Source organism: Ursus maritimus, unplaced genomic scaffold, assembly GCF_017311325.1.
Source record: "Ursus maritimus isolate PB19 unplaced genomic scaffold, ASM1731132v1 scaffold_12, whole genome shotgun sequence".
Classification (NCBI taxonomy): Eukaryota; Metazoa; Chordata; class Mammalia; order Carnivora; family Ursidae; genus Ursus; species Ursus maritimus.
Window position 1 is genome coordinate 28,917,122 of NW_024423564.1, and position 19,308 is coordinate 28,936,429.

General features: G+C 34.7%; 1 protein-coding gene across 1 annotated transcript in view; it reads left to right on the forward strand.

The window, feature by feature from the left end:
- The window catches only part of HFM1 (helicase for meiosis 1), a 98,919-nt gene that overhangs the window by 52,159 nt on the left and 27,452 nt on the right, over nt 1-19,308 (forward strand). Inside the window, exons 23-29 of the mRNA XM_040627050.1 lie at nt 1,665-1,762; nt 1,845-1,976; nt 4,495-4,580; nt 4,811-4,894; nt 5,020-5,177; nt 6,628-6,731; nt 7,200-7,346. Of these exons, the coding sequence (XP_040482984.1) occupies nt 1,665-1,762; nt 1,845-1,976; nt 4,495-4,580; nt 4,811-4,894; nt 5,020-5,177; nt 6,628-6,731; nt 7,200-7,346 (809 nt within the window). The remainder of the gene's footprint in view (nt 1-1,664; nt 1,763-1,844; nt 1,977-4,494; nt 4,581-4,810; nt 4,895-5,019; nt 5,178-6,627; nt 6,732-7,199; nt 7,347-19,308) is intronic.

Sequence of the window (19,308 nt, forward strand, 5' to 3'; positions counted from 1 at the left end):
TCTTTTCATATGTCTGTTGGCCATCTGTATGTCTTCTTTGTAGAAATGTCTGTTCATGTCTTCCGCCCATTTTTAAATTGGATTATTTGTTTTTTGGTGTTGAGTTGTATAAGTTCTTTATATATTTTGGATATTAACTCCTTATCAGATATATCATTTGCAATTATCTTCTCCCTCTCAGTAGGTTGTCTTTTTGTTTTGTTGATTGCTTTCTTTGCTGTGAAGAAACTTTTAATTTGGATGTAGTCCCAATAGCTGTTTCTGCTTTTGTTTCCCTTGCCTTAGGAGACTTATCTAGAAAAATGTCAGAGAAATTATTGCTTGTGTTCTCTTCTAGGATTTTGATGGTTTCAAGTCTCACATTTAGGTCCTTAATCCATTTTGAGTTTATTTTTGTGTATGGTGTAAGAAAGTGGTCCAGTTTTATTCTTTTGCATGTGTCTGTCCAGTTTCCCCAACAACGTTTGTTGAAGAGACTGTCCTTTTCCCATTGCATATTCTTGCTTCCTTTGTCAAAGATTAATTGACCATGTTATCATGGGTTTATTTCTGGGCTCTCTATTCTCTTCCATTGATTTATATGTCTGCTTTTTGTGCCAGTACCGTACTGTTTTGATTACTATAGCTTTGTAATATATCTTGAAATCTGGGATGGTGATATCTTCAATTTTGTTCTTCTTTTTCAAGATTTCTTTGGCTATTTGGGGTCTTTTGCGGTTCCATACAAATTTTAGATTATTCTTTACAATGATTTCTTAATAAATAATATAAAATAACTTTCAGAAGATATACTATAGCCAAAAGAATCAAATAGTCTATAGTTTCAGCTATATGCACCCATTCTGAGAAGTGAGTTGGTTACAACCTTCTATTTTCACATATTGTTTGCTAAAACTAAACCATGAAATATAACTATTATTCTCTCTTTGTCTACCTGACTTATCAAGAGACCTTCAAGAAATTAATATAAGTCTGATAATTTTAGTTAGATCCATAGGGTGAGTTGCACATCATTTGTCTGGTGAGAAAAGTAAACAGTCAAAATGGGATATAGTAGGCACAATGTACGTTAGTTCCTTTTCTCCCTTCTTCCCACCCACTCCTCAAATTTTGTAGCCAAGCAACTGCTAGTTTCTAATAATCAACTAATATGTTACCGACCTTCATATGTTGAACAGAATCTTCAGACCTAACACTCTACTTGTCACTTATAGGCACTTAATAAATATTTGTGTATTACACAGAGTGCCTTGCTTTTCTATAATAACTTATATATGTAGAGCTAAAAGAACTCTATTGGATGAGAATATGACAACAATTTTAGATGTGTTGAGGTTAAAGAAATAGTCTAAGTGAGAGTGCCCTGTAAGCATTTGAAATTTATCAATCTAGAGATTATAATGAAAGTCTTGAGAAGAAATGAGATTTTCGAGAGAAAGAGAGGTTGAAGGAATGAAGAAGAGTAGAGAAATAAGAAGGGGTCTTTTAGAGGTTGGAAAGAAGCTAACAATGACTTGTAACAATAATGATGCAAGGTATAGAATCATCTAGTGTCACAGAAATCAAGGCAGAGAGGAATTTTAAGAAGAGATGCTTCAGTGATGTCAGATACTATGAGCTAATAGTTTTTAAAAGGAAATCATGAAATTTCTTCTTTCCTTCAGTCTTATTCAGGCTCAGCTAGGATGCATTCCCATACAAGACTTTGCTTTGACACAAGATACCGCGAAGATTTTCAGAAACGGTTCACGAATTACAAGATGTACGTTATAGGATTAATGGATTTTCAATATTTTTCCCAGTAAACTAGTATACTAGATTTAACATTGGAAACTTTTTTTTAGGGTTGTCAGATTTTGTGGCTGTTCAAGAAAAGAAGTTTGCTGTACTATTGAACAGCTTGATTTTAGCTAAATGTTTTAGATGCAAACTTTGGGAAAACTCTCTACATATATCCAAACAGCTGGAAAAAATTGGTAGGTACTGAATACAGGCAGGCAATTTGTCAATGTCTGCAATTTATTTTGTTTTTCATTGTTAGGAAAATTATTCTATGGTGTTATGACTTTGAGAAAAATTGTGTTTGTAGGCCTGAATAAGGTACTGAACTTTACTTCTCTTGAAAATCTGATTTTCGTTTTCTCCTGCTTAAAGGATTCTATTTGAAATCATTTGGGAAACCTAATAAAAATGAATGCTCTTTTTTTTTTAAGATTTTTAAAAAATTTATTTGAGGGTTGGAGGAGAGAGATGAGAGAGAGAGAGAGAGTACAAGCAAGGAGGATGATCAGAGGGAGAGGGAGAAGCAGACTCCCTGCTGAGCAAGGAGCCCTGATGTGGGGCTCTATCCCAGGACCTTGAGACCATGACCTGAGCCAAAGGCAGATGCTTAACTGACTGGGCCACTCAGGCACCCCCTAATAAAAGTGAATTCTCCTATTTTTAAATTTGTTCTTGAACCAAGAGTGAAATTTTATTTTAGTAATTAGGTAACTATATGTTGCTCTTTCTTCCACTTTTATGATTATTTTGTTTTGGTCTCAATGACAAGGTACAGAGCAAGCAATCCTGGCCATTCTTAATTCATTACAGAGAATTATGTCACTTATTTGTATCTTAACTTTTTCTCTTTTTTTTCAGTAACAGGACAATATTTTCACTGATCTTCATAGAGATTCTGTAGACAGAAGATTGTGCCTATTTATTTCTATCTATTGAGATCTAGCTCAAGTTTTGTACTGAAAAACTCTAAAGGGTGCCAGTTACAAAGACTGGGGTATAACTAAGTACTTCAGAGTTTTCCAGTTTGTTGCCTTTGATTTTGTGATCCTACTCCTTCTCTCTAAGAAGAGGGTTGTTATTCCATGACTGACAGCTTTGTTAGCTTTATAATTTTATATGCATCTTGGGGACATTAAAAAAATTATGTAATGGGTTATTAGGGATTTTCTCATTATTCCTTAGAACAAAGATCTCCAGCTATTTTGTGAGGAAGTGCTTTTTTATTTCCTTGAAGTTTGAAATCAGTGGGATAGCAGAGGATTGACCAGTCCTGGGAACTGGGGTAAAGATGGGGATTAGCTGGTGAAAGTAAGGTCAAATTAGAGGAGGGGTTCTTGATATTAAGGCTCACCTCTCTACTGAAGTCCTAGCAAACCAGATGCTGCACCCATCTCACAAAGATGAGTTCTAATGTGAGAAGGAGGCTCCATTTAGGAAATAAACTTACAGAAATTTTGAAATTAGATTAAATTATTATTATGAAAATTTTTGTTATATTTTGAAAAAAACAGTCAGAATCTGACTTTCTAGAATATTGTCAGTCAGGCATCATTTACATTCTATCCCTTCCAAATTGTCAAACACTAATGTGTTTTTTACAGTTAGTATGGCTGAAGAGAAAGAAGCAAAAATTGCCCAGCAAAATTCATACACTAGACAAATGGGAGAATCTAAATAAAAAAGCAAATCTAAGTTCTTCCTGAACATCAGGAAAAAAAATAATGAATACAAATTGATTTTCAACAATGTTTATAAAAAAGTAAAATTCAGGAAAAGTTTTGAGGGAAAATGAATATGAAGGAATTATTAATACTAAGAGTTGTATCTTAAGAATGAATAAGAGAAATTCCCAAGGATAGTTAAAGGTATGGAAAAAGAAATAGTGTAATATCCCACCAGTAATATATGTGCTTTAGGCAAGATGGTAATATTTTGGAATTTTATACTTCTGACAGTATGTCCAATTTTGGGGATTGGTTGAATTCATTTGTGAGTGTAAGAATTTTAAATTCCAGTTTCTTAAAACATAAAAAAAACAGAGAAGGTGCAAAGATGGAAGTGAGCTTGATGTATTTGAAGAACAAAATTAAAGCAAATGTGACTAGAGAGTAGTCAACAAGAGGAGAATGGTAGGAAATTAAATGGGACAAGTAGGCTGTGGTCAAGTCAGGTAGGTAAGGGAGTTTGGTCATGGTAGGAAATTGTCACTTTATTTTAAATGCAATGGGAAGGAATTGGAAATTTTAGACAGAAGAGTAAAATTATCTGATTTCAGTATAAAAACATAGAATTCTAGTTCTAGGATGGAAATGCTCAGAGAGCCATAGCTTTATGAAGCAATATTCCCATCCATAAATCACGTTGTCTTTTTTTCAAATATGAGTGTAATATAACAGTAGGAATTGCTTGGTACTTTCTCTATGGGTGACATATGATAAAAATAAGAATTGAATCATCATGTAGACCAAAGAGTTCCTCTTTCTTCTATAAAGCAAATACATGTTTTATTTCAGTCTGAAAAAATAAATACAAACAATTGAATAAATGCCACAGCCCAAATAATCCAACTGAAAACTTTTTTTTAAAACTTAAAAAATTAGTTATTAATCTGGATTTTTAAGAAAATTTTTTACTAATGTCATTGAAAGGTTAAGTATAGATTTAGTTTAAAGTGGATCCTTTAAAAACTGCTATTTGATTAATTTTCCACAGGTATAACATTGTCAAATGCAATGGTAAATGCAGGTTTGACCTCCTTTAAAAAAATAGAAGAAACAGACGCAAGGGAACTTGAACTGGTATCTAATATTCATTTATTCCTAATGTTATCTGAATTTTACCTAAATTTTAAAGCCTACCTTTTATATCTTTATTTCTTCTAAAAAATTGTTTTCCTTCTCATAGTCATAAGTATTTTAACTTAACATTTGGGGTAATAAGCATTATTAAAACTATTGACACTAAAAAGTAATTTACTAAAAGAACTTCTAGTCCTGTGGTAAGAATATAATGATATAAATGTTTTTAGATTTTAAATAGACACCCCCCTTTTGGAACGCAAATAAAAGAAACAGTGATGTATCTACCAAAATATGAACTTGAAGTGGAACAGGTAAATATTTTTTAGGTATTTTCATTGTCTTTTTAGGAATAGAGCTACCCATAGCTGACTTGGAGCTGAATATGAGGAGGAAGGTTATTTTTAACACTTTTTATGCCTGTCCTTTTTTTTTAAAGATTGCAAGATATAGTGATACCATGGCGGAAATATTAGTGACCATTATATTAAGAAACTTTGAACAGCTACAAACTAAAAGAACAGCACCAGATTCTCACTATGTTACCTTAATCATAGGTGATGCAGATAATCAGCTGGTTTTTAAGCACAGAATTATGTAAGTATACAATTTCCATTTAATTTTATTTCGAAGCATATACTATAAAAGAAAAATTCTGCTGAGAAAGAGTAATAAAATCACTGTGGGATTAATTAAATTACATTTTCCTTACACTGTAATGGGGTAGTTTCTTTACTTGTCTGTTAAAGAAGGTATTAACATTGGGTCTGTTGTTAGTACTCAAATGAACAAAGTGTGAAATCTCTCACCATGGTCCGAAACAAGTGAGTAAATGACCTTTAGGAGTAGCTATAGCTCACTGTTGTTAAACTTTCTCGTTTTGTTGCTTTTCTCCAGTCATTCACAACCTTACTACTCTTTCATTATCTTCCTCCTGCTCCTTCAAGACATATCTAATATTTTAAATTAAAATCCAACAAACTACTATAGCTCCATTGTAGGATCTGGCAACCAGATCAAATGTATAAAGGAGGTACCTTCCCTTACACCTAGTTCTCTGGCATGCCATTCTATGACATCAGTCTTTTTTCTGATACTGTTATCTTCTCCCAGGATGCCATAGGCAAACTCTTAAGATTAGCAGTTATAGGTATAGCTAATATTTTTTGAGTTCTTAGTAGGTTCCAGGTAATTAATTGTTCTATCTTTGTATAGACAGAGTCTATCATTATCTAAATTTAATAGAGGAGGAAATTGAGACCAAGAGTTTAATTTATCTAAGGTCATATAGGTAGTTTATAGCAAAGTCTAGATTTAAACCCAAACAGTCTTACTCCAGAGCCTATGCTCCTAATCATATTACTTTACTTGTAAGTTCAGGATTAGCAGTGACTCTGAAATGGGAATCTCCTCATTGTTGCCAGAGCACTGGAAGATACCTTCCCAAAATAGTCTATGCAAGGTTCCTAAAGGGACTACAGTGCCTAATTGAACATCCCTTTCACTGTCTAACATACTTTACTGCAGCTAACTATGACATATTTATAGAGAATATGTCATTGTACAAATCTTTGTTCTCTGTGACAAGTCTGAAGACAGTCTGGACTATATAAAGCTAAAATAAGTTCAATCACAAAATTGGTTGCTGGTTTGTGATGTTATTGGATACAGACTATTTTATATGAATTTTAAAGATATTCAAGTTCTCAAGAATTCGTGTAACCTATATATAGCCATTTAAAAGTGATAGTGATTTAGGGGCAAGCTCATGGGTTGTTGATATCAGCTATATATTCAGGTGGCCATGAAATGAGGCAATGCAACTTGGAATCAGCTGTTTGGTCAATATGTAGTTAGAAATTATTGTTGTGGTAGCTCCACTGACTCTCCATTTCTGTCTCCTCAGAATTTGCAGCAAGTAGTTTTCAGTACTGACTTCAGTTTACTACCAGATAGGACCTACCTACGGGTCAATCCACCCTTGATGATTAATATATTATTTCATTTAGTATTTGGGTCACTATTTAAATGATATGTTATTTTTCAGGGATTCTGTTTTGCTAAAAGCTGGAAATTGGACTAAAAAGATTGATGTGAAGAGAGCTTTTAAATCTGAAGATCTTTGCATAAATCTAATTAGTTCTGAATATGGTAAGTTCATTGAAGTAATGAACACATAAATGTAAGGAATATGATAGCATTTAAAAATTTCCTTCATGCTGAAACAGAAAAACAATTTAAATGATATTGTGTAGAAATAATTTATTTAAATAATATGAATAATTTTAAAGGAAGTTTCATGTATTTAGATATGTAAAAAATAGCATGGACTAAGATAACAAAATTAAAATTGTATCTGTTCATTTATAGGTATTCTATTTTCCAAGATAATAAAATTTAAATTGTTGTAGGAACATTGGTTTTTATTTTTATGATAGATTATAAATTTTAATTTGTTATATTTTTAACTCTTGCTTTTTTTACATTTTTATTTCCTGGACTTTGTTAGCGCTTTCATTTCAAAGGGTATAGAAATATGAGAGATATAAAAACAAATAAATGATCTCATGGCTAGATTTATATGACTTAAGTACTTGTATACTTTTTTCCTTTTTCCAGTTGGACTTGATATTCAGCAGAAATTTACAGTCTTTTACTTAGGACCCAAGAGGCTTGGAAATCAAATAATTATGCAAAAAAAATCAGAAACTGAGATTTCCCATTCTAAACATTCAAACAGATCTACGATAGCAGGACCCAATATAGGTAAATAGCTGTATTTATTCCTGTATTGCATTAAAGCAAAGTTATGGGGAGGGAGGAGTATCAGTGTTACAGTACTGCTTCATTCAGATGTAGATACTTGGGAGTTAGATGTTTAAGCTTCATAATAATTACATTAATAATATATAGTAGGAATTCTTATAATTAATATTTGCCAAATTGGGGTGATATTTGGAGCACAAATTATTTGACTAACTTTTTGATATATAGTGCTCCTTTTTCATACCCACTCTATTCTTATGGCCATTGTTGGAGAAGAACAAATGATGTATAAGATCTTATAGATTTGATGAGAAAAACTGGGCGACAGTTAAATTAAAATTTTTTAATTATGGAATATTTCAAACATACACAAAAGTAGACGTAGTACATGACGAACCCTTATGTACTCATTACCTACCTTAAACAATGATCAACTCATGGCTTATATTGTTTCATCTATACCTCTCTTCAGTTTTCCCCTTCTATATTTTGAAGAAAATTGGATGTCATATTATATCCTTTATAAATGTTTCAGTATATATTTGTAAATGGTAAGGATTTAAGAAAAAACATAAATGTATTACTCTTACACATAAAAAGCTAATAGTAACTAATATCATCCAAAACTCAGTTAATATTCAAATTACTAATTACCTTATAAGTAAGGGGAGCAACTAATAGGTACTGAGGAATGTGAAAACAGTGTCCTAAGTGTCCAAAGTATCCTAGACAGTTATGCTTTCTGAATTGGTAGTTATGATGAACAGTAACTGCAGTGAAAGAAGGCAGGAAGAGCACATATAGAATGATTCTGTGAATCCATGAACATTCATCTCCTCTTTAAAGAACACAGAAGAGGGTGCCTGAGTGGCTCAGTTGGTTAAGCATCTGCCTTTGGCTCAGGTCATGATCCTGGCATCCTGGAATTCAGCCCCATGTCAGGCTCCCTGCTCAACCAGGAGTCTGCTTTTCTCTCTCCCTCTGCCCATCTCCCTGTTCGTATCTCTCATGTGCTCTTTCTCTCAAATAAATAAATAAAGTCTTAAAAAAGAAAAAAAGAGCAAAGAAGAGCTCCCATTTCTGGGTAGGATGCAGTGGCTTATGGCAAGCCAGTGCATCCACAGTAACAACTATAAAGCCTACCTAAGTTATAAATGCTATTATTTTTAGGACATCTGTGAAAGCAGACTAAAGGAACTAAAATTCCAGAGGGAGAACCGTTTCAGGGCTGAGGAGTCAAGGACCTGTAGGCTCTTAGTTAAAAGCCTGAGTATGCCATGCTCTCAAAAGCAGTTTATATGATCAGTCACTCACCTTGTTTGCCTGACAGAGGAAAAAGGAAATCTTTTCTGGTGGCATATAATATAATCTGAAATCTACAGACAAAATGTCTGCCATACAATAAAAAATGATGAGACCGTCAAAGAGGCAAGGCCATATGACTTATAATTAACAATATAAAGAAAGTGAACCAGATCTGTAGATGATTTGAATAAGAGAGCTGGCATTTAAAGATTATAAAATGACCATGATTAATATTTTCAAGAAAATAAAGGAAAAAAATAAATGTATGAAATGCTGGGAAATTTCACCAGAAAATTATAATCCATACAGAGATTTAAATGGACTTTCTTGAATTGAAAAATACATTATCTGAAGTGAAAAACTTATTGGTAGGCTTAATAATGAATTGGATATAGCCAAACTCAGAATCTGTGAACTGTTAGACATATCAAGGGAAAATATTCAAATTAAAGCCCAGAGATAAGAGAATGAAAAGAACACAAAAAAGCATAATACTCAAAAGTTCTAAAATATGCATAATTAAAATCTCTGAAGAAGAGAAGAAAAAGAATGGGACAAATGCAATAATCAGAGACAGTGGCTGAGAACATTCCAAAATAATGAAAGACATCAACTCATAGATTCAGAATTTTAGCAAACCCTATGGGATAAATGCACAGAAAACCACACCTGGGCACATTATAGCAAAACTGCTGAAAATCTTAAAAGCAGACACAGAAAAACTACGTATTACCTTCAGAGGAGCAACAGTGAGCCTGACAGCTGATTTATCAACTATGATGATAGAAGATAATGGACCAATCACTTCAAAATGCTTCAAAATGCTCCTAACCTAGATTTCTGTGCCCAGTGAAAAATACCTTTAAAAATAAAGGTGAAATAGAAACATTTTGAAGAAAAACAGAACAAAACAAAACTGGAGCACTCCATCACTATTACTAAATTTATTGGTCTGCAGTAAAAGAGATCCTAAAGGGAGTTCCTTAAAGGAAAATCACCTTAGATGAAAGCGCAGAAATGCTGGAGGGAATGAAAAACAGTAGAAAGGGCAAATAAATAGCTAAATAGAAATTGACTGTTATAAAACAGTAATTGAAATGACTTGTAGAGTTTTAAATATATGTAGAATTAAAATGCAAAAATGCTCTTACCTCAGGACTATAGTACATCAAATATAAGGAATATAGAAGGACAGAAATAATAAAGAGAAAAGCAGAAGTGAATGAAATATAGAATGTAAATGTACAACAGAAAAATCAACAAAGCTAAGATTTGGTTCTTTGAAAGGATGAATAAATTTAAGAAGCCCTTATCAAGAGTGATAAAGAGATAAATACAAATTAACAGTATTAGGAATGAAAAAGAGGATACCACTACAGACATCAAAAAGATAAAGATATTGTGAATAATTTTATACCAATAAATTAGCCATAATTTGGGTAAAAATGAAAAAATCCTTGAGAAGCAAAACTTACTGACAGAAAAAATAGAAAATTTTAATAGTCTGGTACTAGTAATGAAATTGAAGCAATTAAAAATCTTTCCACAAAGAAATCCTCAGGGTCAGGTGATTTCACTGGTGAATTTCATCAAACATTTAGGAAAAAATAATATCAAACCTACCCAACTTTCTCAGAGAATAGAAAAAGAAAGAATAGTTTCTAATGCTTTAAGTTTTTTTGAACAGAGCCAACATGAGGAGCTTGATTTCAAAACCTGACAAGGACATTAAAAGAAAGGGAAATTATTCACCAAAGTATCTCATGGAAATAGATCCAGAAATTAATAACAAAATATTAGCAAGGAGAATGCAGCCATATATTTAAAAAGCACACCACAGTACAATTAAGTATGGCTTAGTCCATGTATGCAAGAGTGCCTTAGCATTCAAAGATGGATCAATGTATTTCACTACATTAACGGGGAGGAAAAAAAGGAAGAAAACCATGTGATCCTCTTGATAGAGGCCAAAGAAGTTTGACAAAAATTCAATGCTCATTTTTTATTAAAAAAAAAAATATATATATATATATATATGTGTGTGTGTGTGTGTGTGTGTGTGTGTGTATAACAAATGTCATGCATAGTGGTGAAATAATTTAAAAACTTTCCTATTTAGATGGAGAATGATACAAGAATGTTCTCTATTACTGTATCTATTTAACATTGTGCTAGAAGCACTAGTCAGTGATAAGGATTGGGAAGAAAGAAATAAGCTGTCATTACTTGAAAACAACATGATTATAGGGATGCCTGGGTAGCTCAGTCAGTTAAGTGTCTGCCTTCTGCTCAGGTCATAATCCCAGGGTCCTGGGATTGAGTTCCACATCAGGCTCCTTGCTCAGCGGGAAGCCTGCTTCTCCCTCTCCCTCTGCCTACCTTTCCCCCTGCTTATGCTCATTCTCTCTCTCTCTCTGTCTCTCTCTGTCTCTGTCAAATAAATAATTAAAAATCTAAAGAAAGAAAGATTATTATATACCTAGAAAATCCAAAAGACTCCATAGACACACTGTTAGAATTAATATATAAATTTAGAAATATCACTGGATACAGAGTAAATATAACAAAACTACAATAGCACTAAAAAGAATAGAATATTTAAGAATACATTAATAAAATTAGTGCAAGATGTGAACATAGGAAACTACAAAACACCACTGAGAGAAATTTAAAAAGACCTAAATAAATGGAAAGATATCCTACGTCCATGGATTGGAAGTCTTAATATTGTTAAGGTGGCAACATTTTCCAAATCAATCCACAGACTCAATGCAATCTCTTTCAAAATCCTAGCTCTGCTTTTGGCAGAAATTCACAAGCTGATTTTAAAATTCATGTGGGAGGAGGGAGGCAAGATGATGGAAGAGTAGGGGACCTTGTTTCATCTGGTCCCTTGAATTTAGCTAGATAACTATCTTACCATTCTGAACACCTACGAATTCAACCTGAGATGTAAGAAAAGAATTGCTGGAATTCTACAAATAGAAGAGCCACCCCTTTTTGCAGTGTAGGAGGTCCAGAGAAGTAAATCTGAAGGGAGTATCAGAAGATAAATGGTGGGGGGAGGGAGCCAGCTATAGGAAAGTGATGTAGCCCCAGAGCGCAAAATCAGAACCTTTAGAAGTCTGCCCCAGTGAGAGACGTCCCTGCCTGATAGGTGCTCAGGTAGCAAAGTGGGGCATTATTCTAGGTGGGACAGTGTGGTCTCAGGATCCTCAGGGTCACAGAAAGAATGGGGGCACCTGAGCCAGCAGCGTTCCCAAACATTGGAGTGGAGAAACTGGTTACAGTCAGTGAGCCCAGGAGGGGGCTCTCAGCTCTCTTTGCCATAAACCATAAACCACAGCACAAAAGGGCAGAAATGCAGTGACCCTCTGCCTCCCTCTGGGTGGATCAGTGCAGATGTGCATCGCAGGAGTCTACAGAGTTTAGCACACACAAAAGTGCAAGACTGCTTATCCCTGAGAGTTTACTGAAGAGAGGAAGCTGCAATCTTTCAGCTCTGGGGCTGGAGATCAGGGCCCAGCCACTTTTATATTCATCTTTTAAAGAGGTGTAGGAAGCCTTCAGGGAACAAAAGCCACATTGAGTAACCAGAAGCAGCTTACACTGAGCCTGGCCCCCTGGCAAGGGGCAGTGCAACTCCACCCAGGCAAACACACCTGAGAATCAGTGCAGCAGTCTCTTCCCCCAGAAGATCAACTGGAACAACAGGCCAACACCAAGTTTACAGAGCACAAAGGACTGCAAAACTCCAGCAGTAGTGGAAAATAGTATATAGAATTCAAGGGTTTTTTCTTATGAATCATTTGTCTTTCAGTTTATAATTTTCTTTTTCTTTTCTTTTTTTGCTTTTCAAATAGTTTCTTATTTTATCAACTCTTAGTTTTTAAGTCTTTTTTTAACTTTCATTTTTATATTTACATATTACAGGTATATTCTTCATTTTTTGCTTCCTTTCACTGTGTTCAATTTTATTTTTGTATATATATCAGTTTTGCTTTCTTTACAATTTTGGGATTTAGTGTCTTCTAACAAACCAGACCAAAATACACCCAGGACCAAATGGATCACCCTGTTTTGTCCACCTGGGAGATTATATTCTCTCTCCCCCCTTTTTAGTTTTTTCTTTTCTTTTTTGGTTTCTGAACTCTTCAGTTTTGTCTAGTGTATATTTTGCTTGGGTTGTGTTTGATATTTTTGATTTTGTTCTCTCATTCATCCATTCTTCTCTGGGAAAAAATGACTAGGAGGAGGAATTTACAACAAAGGAAAGGACCAGAGGTAATACTCTTTGCCACAGATCTAATCGATATGGATATAAGTAAAATGTCAGAGCTGGAATTCAGGATAACAATTATAAAGTTACTAGCTGTGCTTAAAAAAAGCATAAAAGACATTAGAGAATTTCTTAGTGCAGATACAAAATCTAATCAGGCCAAAATTAAAAATGCTTTAACTGAGATGCAGTCTAAATTGTATGCTCTAATAGCTAGGGTAAATGAGGCAGAAGAGTCAGTGACTTAGAAGACAAGTTGATGGAAAGGAAAGAAGCTGAAGAAAAAAGAGAAAAACAACTAATTGACCATGATGGGAGGCTTTGAGAAATCAGTGATACCATAAAGCAAAACAATATTAGAATTATTGGGGTTCCAGAGGAAGAAGAAAGAGAGAGAAAGGGACAGAAGTTATATTTGAGCAAATCAAATAGCTGAGAACTTCTCTAATCTGAGGAAGGAAACAGGCATTCAAGTCCAGGAGGTAGAGAGGACCCCCGTCAAAATCAATAAAAATAGATCAACGCCCTGACATATTTTGCAAGTGAAGCTTGCAAATTTCAGAGATAAAGAGAAAGTCCTGAAAGCAGCTCAAGACAAGAGGTTCTCAACCTACGGGGGTAGGAACATTAGGGTGGCAGGCCTATCCACAGAGACCTGGCAGGCCAGAAAGTGTTGGCATGATATATTCAGGGTACTAAATGAGAAAAACATGCAGCTAAGAATACTTTATCCAGCAAGGCTGTCATTCAGAATGGAAGGAGAGATAAAGAGCTTCCAAGACAAACAGAAACTAAAAGAATTTGTGATCACTAAACCAGCCCTGCACGAAATATTAAAGGGGATCCTTGAAGTGAAGAGGGAGCCCAAAAATAACATAGACCAGAAAGAAACAGAGACAATTTACAGAAACAGGGACTTTACAGTTAATACAATGGCACTAAATTCATATTTTTCAGTAGTTACTCTGAATGTAAATGGGCTACATGCTCCAATCAAAAGATACAGGGTATCAGATTGGATAAAAAGCAAGACCTGTCCATATGCTTTCTACAAGAGACTCACTTTAGACCTAAGGACACCTCCAGACTGAAAGTGAGGGCATGAAGAACCATTTATCATGCTAATGGACATCAAAAGAAAGCTGGGGTAGCGATCCTCATATCAGACAAATCAGATATTAAACCAAAGACTGTAGTAAGGGATGAAAAGGGACACTATATCATACTTAAAGTGTCCAGCCAACAAAAAGATCTAATAATTATGAACATTTATGCTCCTACCTTGGGAGCAGCCAATTATATAAACCAATTAATAACCAAATTAAGGAAATACATTAATAATAATACAGTAATAGTAGGGGACTTCAACATCCCACTCACAGCACTGGACAGATCATCTAAGCAGAAGATCAACAAGGAAACAAGGGCTTTGAAAGATGCACTGGACCAGATGGACTTCACAGATATATACAGTGCATCCCATCTTAAAACAACAGAATACTCATTCTTCTTGAGCGCACATGAAACATTCTCCAGAATAGATCACACACTGGGTCACAAATCAGGTCTCAACTGGTACCAAAAAATTGGGATCATTCCCTGCATATTTTCAGACCACAGTGCTTTGAAACTTGAACTCAATCACAAGAGGAAATTTGGCAGGAATTCAAACATTTGGAGGTTAAAAGAGCATCCTACTAAAGAATGAATTGGTCATCCAGGAAATTAAAGAATTTAAAAAATTCATGGAAACAAGTGAAAATGAAAACACAACCTTTCAAAACCTTTGGGATACAGCAAAGGCAGTCCTAAGAGGGAAGTACATAATAATACAAGCCTTTCTCAAAAAATTAGAAAAGCCTCAAACATATAAGCTAACCTTATACCTAAAGGAGCTGGAGAAAGAACAGCAAATAAAACCTAAACCGGGCAGAAGAAGAAAAATAATAGAGTAGAAATCAATGAAATAGAAACCAAAAGAACAGTAGAACAGATCAATGAAACTAGAAGCTGGCTCTTTGAAAGAATTAATAAGATCGAAAAACCCCTAGCCAGACTTATCAAAAAGAAAAAAGGACCCAAATTAATAAAATCATGAATGAAAGAGGAGAGATCATGACCAACACCAAGGAAATACAATTTTAAGAACATATTACAAGCAACTATATGCCAATAAATTAGGCAATCTGGGAGAAATGGATGCATTCCTGAAATTTATAAACTACCAAAACTAAAACAGGAAGAAATAGAAAACCTGAACAGACCCATAACCAGCAAGGAAATTGAAGCAGTAATCAAAAATCTCCCAACAAACAAGAGTCCAGGGCCAGATGGCTTCCGAGGGGATTTCTACCAAACATTTAAAGAAGAACTACTACCTATTCTTCTGAAGCTGTTTCAAAAAAATAGAAAGGGATGGAAAACTTCCAAACTTGTTCCATGAGACCTGTGTTACCTTTTTTTTTTTTTTTAGGCCAGCATTACCTTGATCCCAAAACCAGACAAAGAGCCCACCAAAAAGAATTACATACCAACATCCCTGATGAACGTGGATGCAAAAATTCTCACCAAGATACTAGCCATTAGGATCCAATAGTATATTAAAAGGATTATTCATCATGACCAAGTGGGATTTATTTCTGCACTGCAAGGATGTTTCAACATTCACAAATCAATCAGCATGATACATCACATTAATAAAAGAAAGGACAAGAACTATATGATCTTCTCAATTGATGCAGAAAAAAACATTTGACAAAATACAATATCCTTTCTTGATTAAAATTCTCCACAGTGTAGGGATAGAGTGAACATACTTCAATATCATAAAAGCCACATACAAAAAGCCTGCAACAATTAACATTTTCAATGGGGGAAAACTGAGAGCTTTCCCCTAAGGTCAGGAACACAACAGGGATGCCCACTCTCACCATTGTTGTTCAACATATAGTACTAGCCTCAGCAATCAGATAACAAAAAGAAATAAAAGGCATTCAAACTGGCAAAAAAAGAAGTCAAATTCTCACTCTTTACAAATGACATGATACTTTATGTGGAAAACCCAAAAGACTCCACCCCAAAATTGCTAGAACTCATATAGGGATTCAGCAACATGGCAGGATATAAAATCAATGTACAGAAATCAGTTGCATTTCTATGCACTAACAATGAAGCAGAAGAAAGACAAATTAAGGAATCAATCCCATTTACAATTGCACCAAAAACTATAAGATACCTAGGAATAAACCTAACCAAAGAGGTAAATGACCTGTACTCTAAAAATTGGAAAACACTTATGAAAGAAATTGAGAGACACAAAGAAATGAAAAAATATTCCATGCTCATGAATTGGAAGACCAAATATTGTGAAAACGTCTATGCTACCAAGAGCAATCTATATATTCAGAGCAATCCCTATCAAAATACCATCAACTTTTTTCACAGAGCTGGAACAAATAATCCTAAAATTTGTATGGAACCAGAAAAGACTCCAAATAGCCAGGGGAATGTTGAAAAAGAAAAGCAAAGCTGGTGGCATCACAATGCCAGACTTCAACCTATATTACAAAGCTGTAATCATCAAGATAGTATGGTACTGGCACAAACACAGACACATAGATAATGGAACAGAATAGAGAACCCAGAAATGGACCCTCAACTCTATGGTCAACTAATCTTCGACAAAGCAGGAAAGAATATCCAATGGAAAAAGGACAGTCTCTTTAATAAATGGTGTTGGGAAAATTGGACAGCCACACGCAAAGGAATGAAACTGGACCATTTTCTTGCACTGTACACAAAGATAAATTCAAAATGGATGAAGACCTAAATGTGAGACAGGAATCCATCAAGATCCTAGAGGAGAACACAGGCAGCAATCTCTTCAGCCTCAGCCACAGCAACTTCTTGCTAGACATGTCTCCAAAGGCAAGGGAAACAAAATCAAAAACGAACTATTGGGACTTCATCAAGATAAAAAGCTTCTGCACAGCAAAGGAAACAGTCAACAAAACTAAAGGGAAACCTATGAAATGGGAGAAGATATTTGCAAATGACATATCACATAAAGGACTAGTATCCAAGATCTATAAAGAACTTATCAAACTCAATGCCCAAAAACCAAATAATCCAGTTGAGAAATGGGCAGAAGACATGAACAGATATATCTCCAAAGAAGACATACAAATGGCCAACAGACACATGAAAAAATGCTCCACATCTCTTGGCATCAGGGAAATACAAATCAAAACCACAATGAGATACCACCTCACACTGGTCAGAATGGTTAGAATTAACAAGACAGGGAAGAACAAATTTTGGTGAGGGTGCATAGAAAGGGAAACTGTTCTCTTACACTGTTGGTGGGAATGCAAGCTGGTACAACCACTGTGGAAAAGAGTATGGAGTTTCCTCGAAAAGCTGAAAATAGAGCTACCCTACGACCCCCAAAGATACAAATGTAGTGATCCAAAGGGGCACCTGCACCCCAGTGTTCATAGCAATAATGTCCACAATAGCTAAACTGTGGAAAGAACTGAGGTGTCCATTGACAGATGAATGGATAAAGAAGAAGTGGTGTGCATATATATATATATATATATATATATATATATACACACACACACACACACACACACATACATATATATATATATACACACACACAACGGACTATTACTCAGCCATCAGAAAGGATGAATACTTACCATATACATCAACGTGGATGGAGCTGGAGGGTATTATGCTCAGCAAAATAGGTCAATCAGAGGAAGACAATTATATGGTTTCACTCATATGTGGAATATAAGAAAGAATGCAGAGGATCATAGGGGAAGGGAGGGAAAACTGAGTAGGAAGTCATTAGGGAGAAAAGCCATGAGAAACTCTTAACTGTAGGAAACAAATTGAGGGTTGCTGGAGGGGAGGTGGTTGGGGGGATAGGGTAATTGGGTGATGAGCATTAAGGAGGGCACGTGGTGTGATGAGCACTGGGTGTTATAAGCAACTGATGAATTATTGAACACTATATCTGAAACTAATGATGTACTATATGTTGGCTAATTGAATATAAATAAATAAATAAATAAATAAATAAATAAATAAATAAATATTCATATGGGAATGTAAGGGATCTGAGTTAGCCAATCAGTCTTGGGGGGAAAAAAAAGAACGAAGATAGAGGACTCACAATTCCTGATTTCAAAGTTTACTACAAAGCCATGGTAGTCAAGGCAATGTGGTACTGGCATAATAATAGCCATATAGATCAACGGAATATATTTGAGAGTACAGAAATAAACTCATACATTGTGGTCAATTGATTTGGGACAAAGATGTCAAAACAATTCAATGGGGGAAAGAATAGCCTTTCAAAAAATAGGGCTGGACAACTGGATAATCAGTTGAATTAATTATATCATAATTAATAATTCTTACCATATATGGTACTACTTTATACCATAAATACTTCATACCATATGTAAAAATTAACTCAAAATGGGTTAAAGACCTAAAAGTAAAACTATAATACTCTTAGAAGAAAATATGGTTTTATATCTTCATGACCTTGGATTAAGGCAATTGTTTCTTAGGTATGACACCTAAAGCTCAAGAAACTAAAAAAATGATGAATTGGACTTCATCAAGATTAAAAAGTTCTGGGGGTGCCTGGGTGGCTCAGTTGGTTAAGCGTCTGCCTTTGGCTCAGGTCATGATCCTGGGATCCTAGGATCGAGTCCCACATTGGGCTCCTTGTTCAGAAAGGAGCCTGCTTCTCCCTCTGTCTGCCGCTCCCCCTGCTCATGTGCTCGCTCTCTCTGACAAATAAAGTCTTTAAAAAAAAAAAAAGATTAAAAACCTTTGTGCTTCAAATAACACTATCAAAAAAGTAGAAAGACAACCTAAAGAATGAGAGAAAATATTTGCAGATCACATATCTGATAAAGAACTAGTATCTGCCATATATAAAGACGTTTTACAACTCAACAATAAAAAAGCAAGGAACCAAATTCAAACTGGTCAAAGGATATGAATAGACATTTTTGCAAGGAAGAGCTACAAATGACCAATACACACATGAAAAGTATGCTCAACATCATTAGTCAAGATGGAAATGCAAATCAAAACCATGGTGTGATACTACTTCCCACCCTCTTTAGTTAAAAAGATGAACAATAGTAAGTGTTGATGAGGATGCGGAGACATTGAAACCATCATAGCACTGCTGTGAGAATGTGAAATTGTACAGCTGCTTTGGAAAACAGTTTGCCAGTTCCTCAAGAAGTTAAACATAGAATTACTGTGTGACCCAGCAGTTCTTTTTCTGTGTTTATATCCAAAAGAATTGAAAACATACAAAAACTAGTATGTGAATGTTTA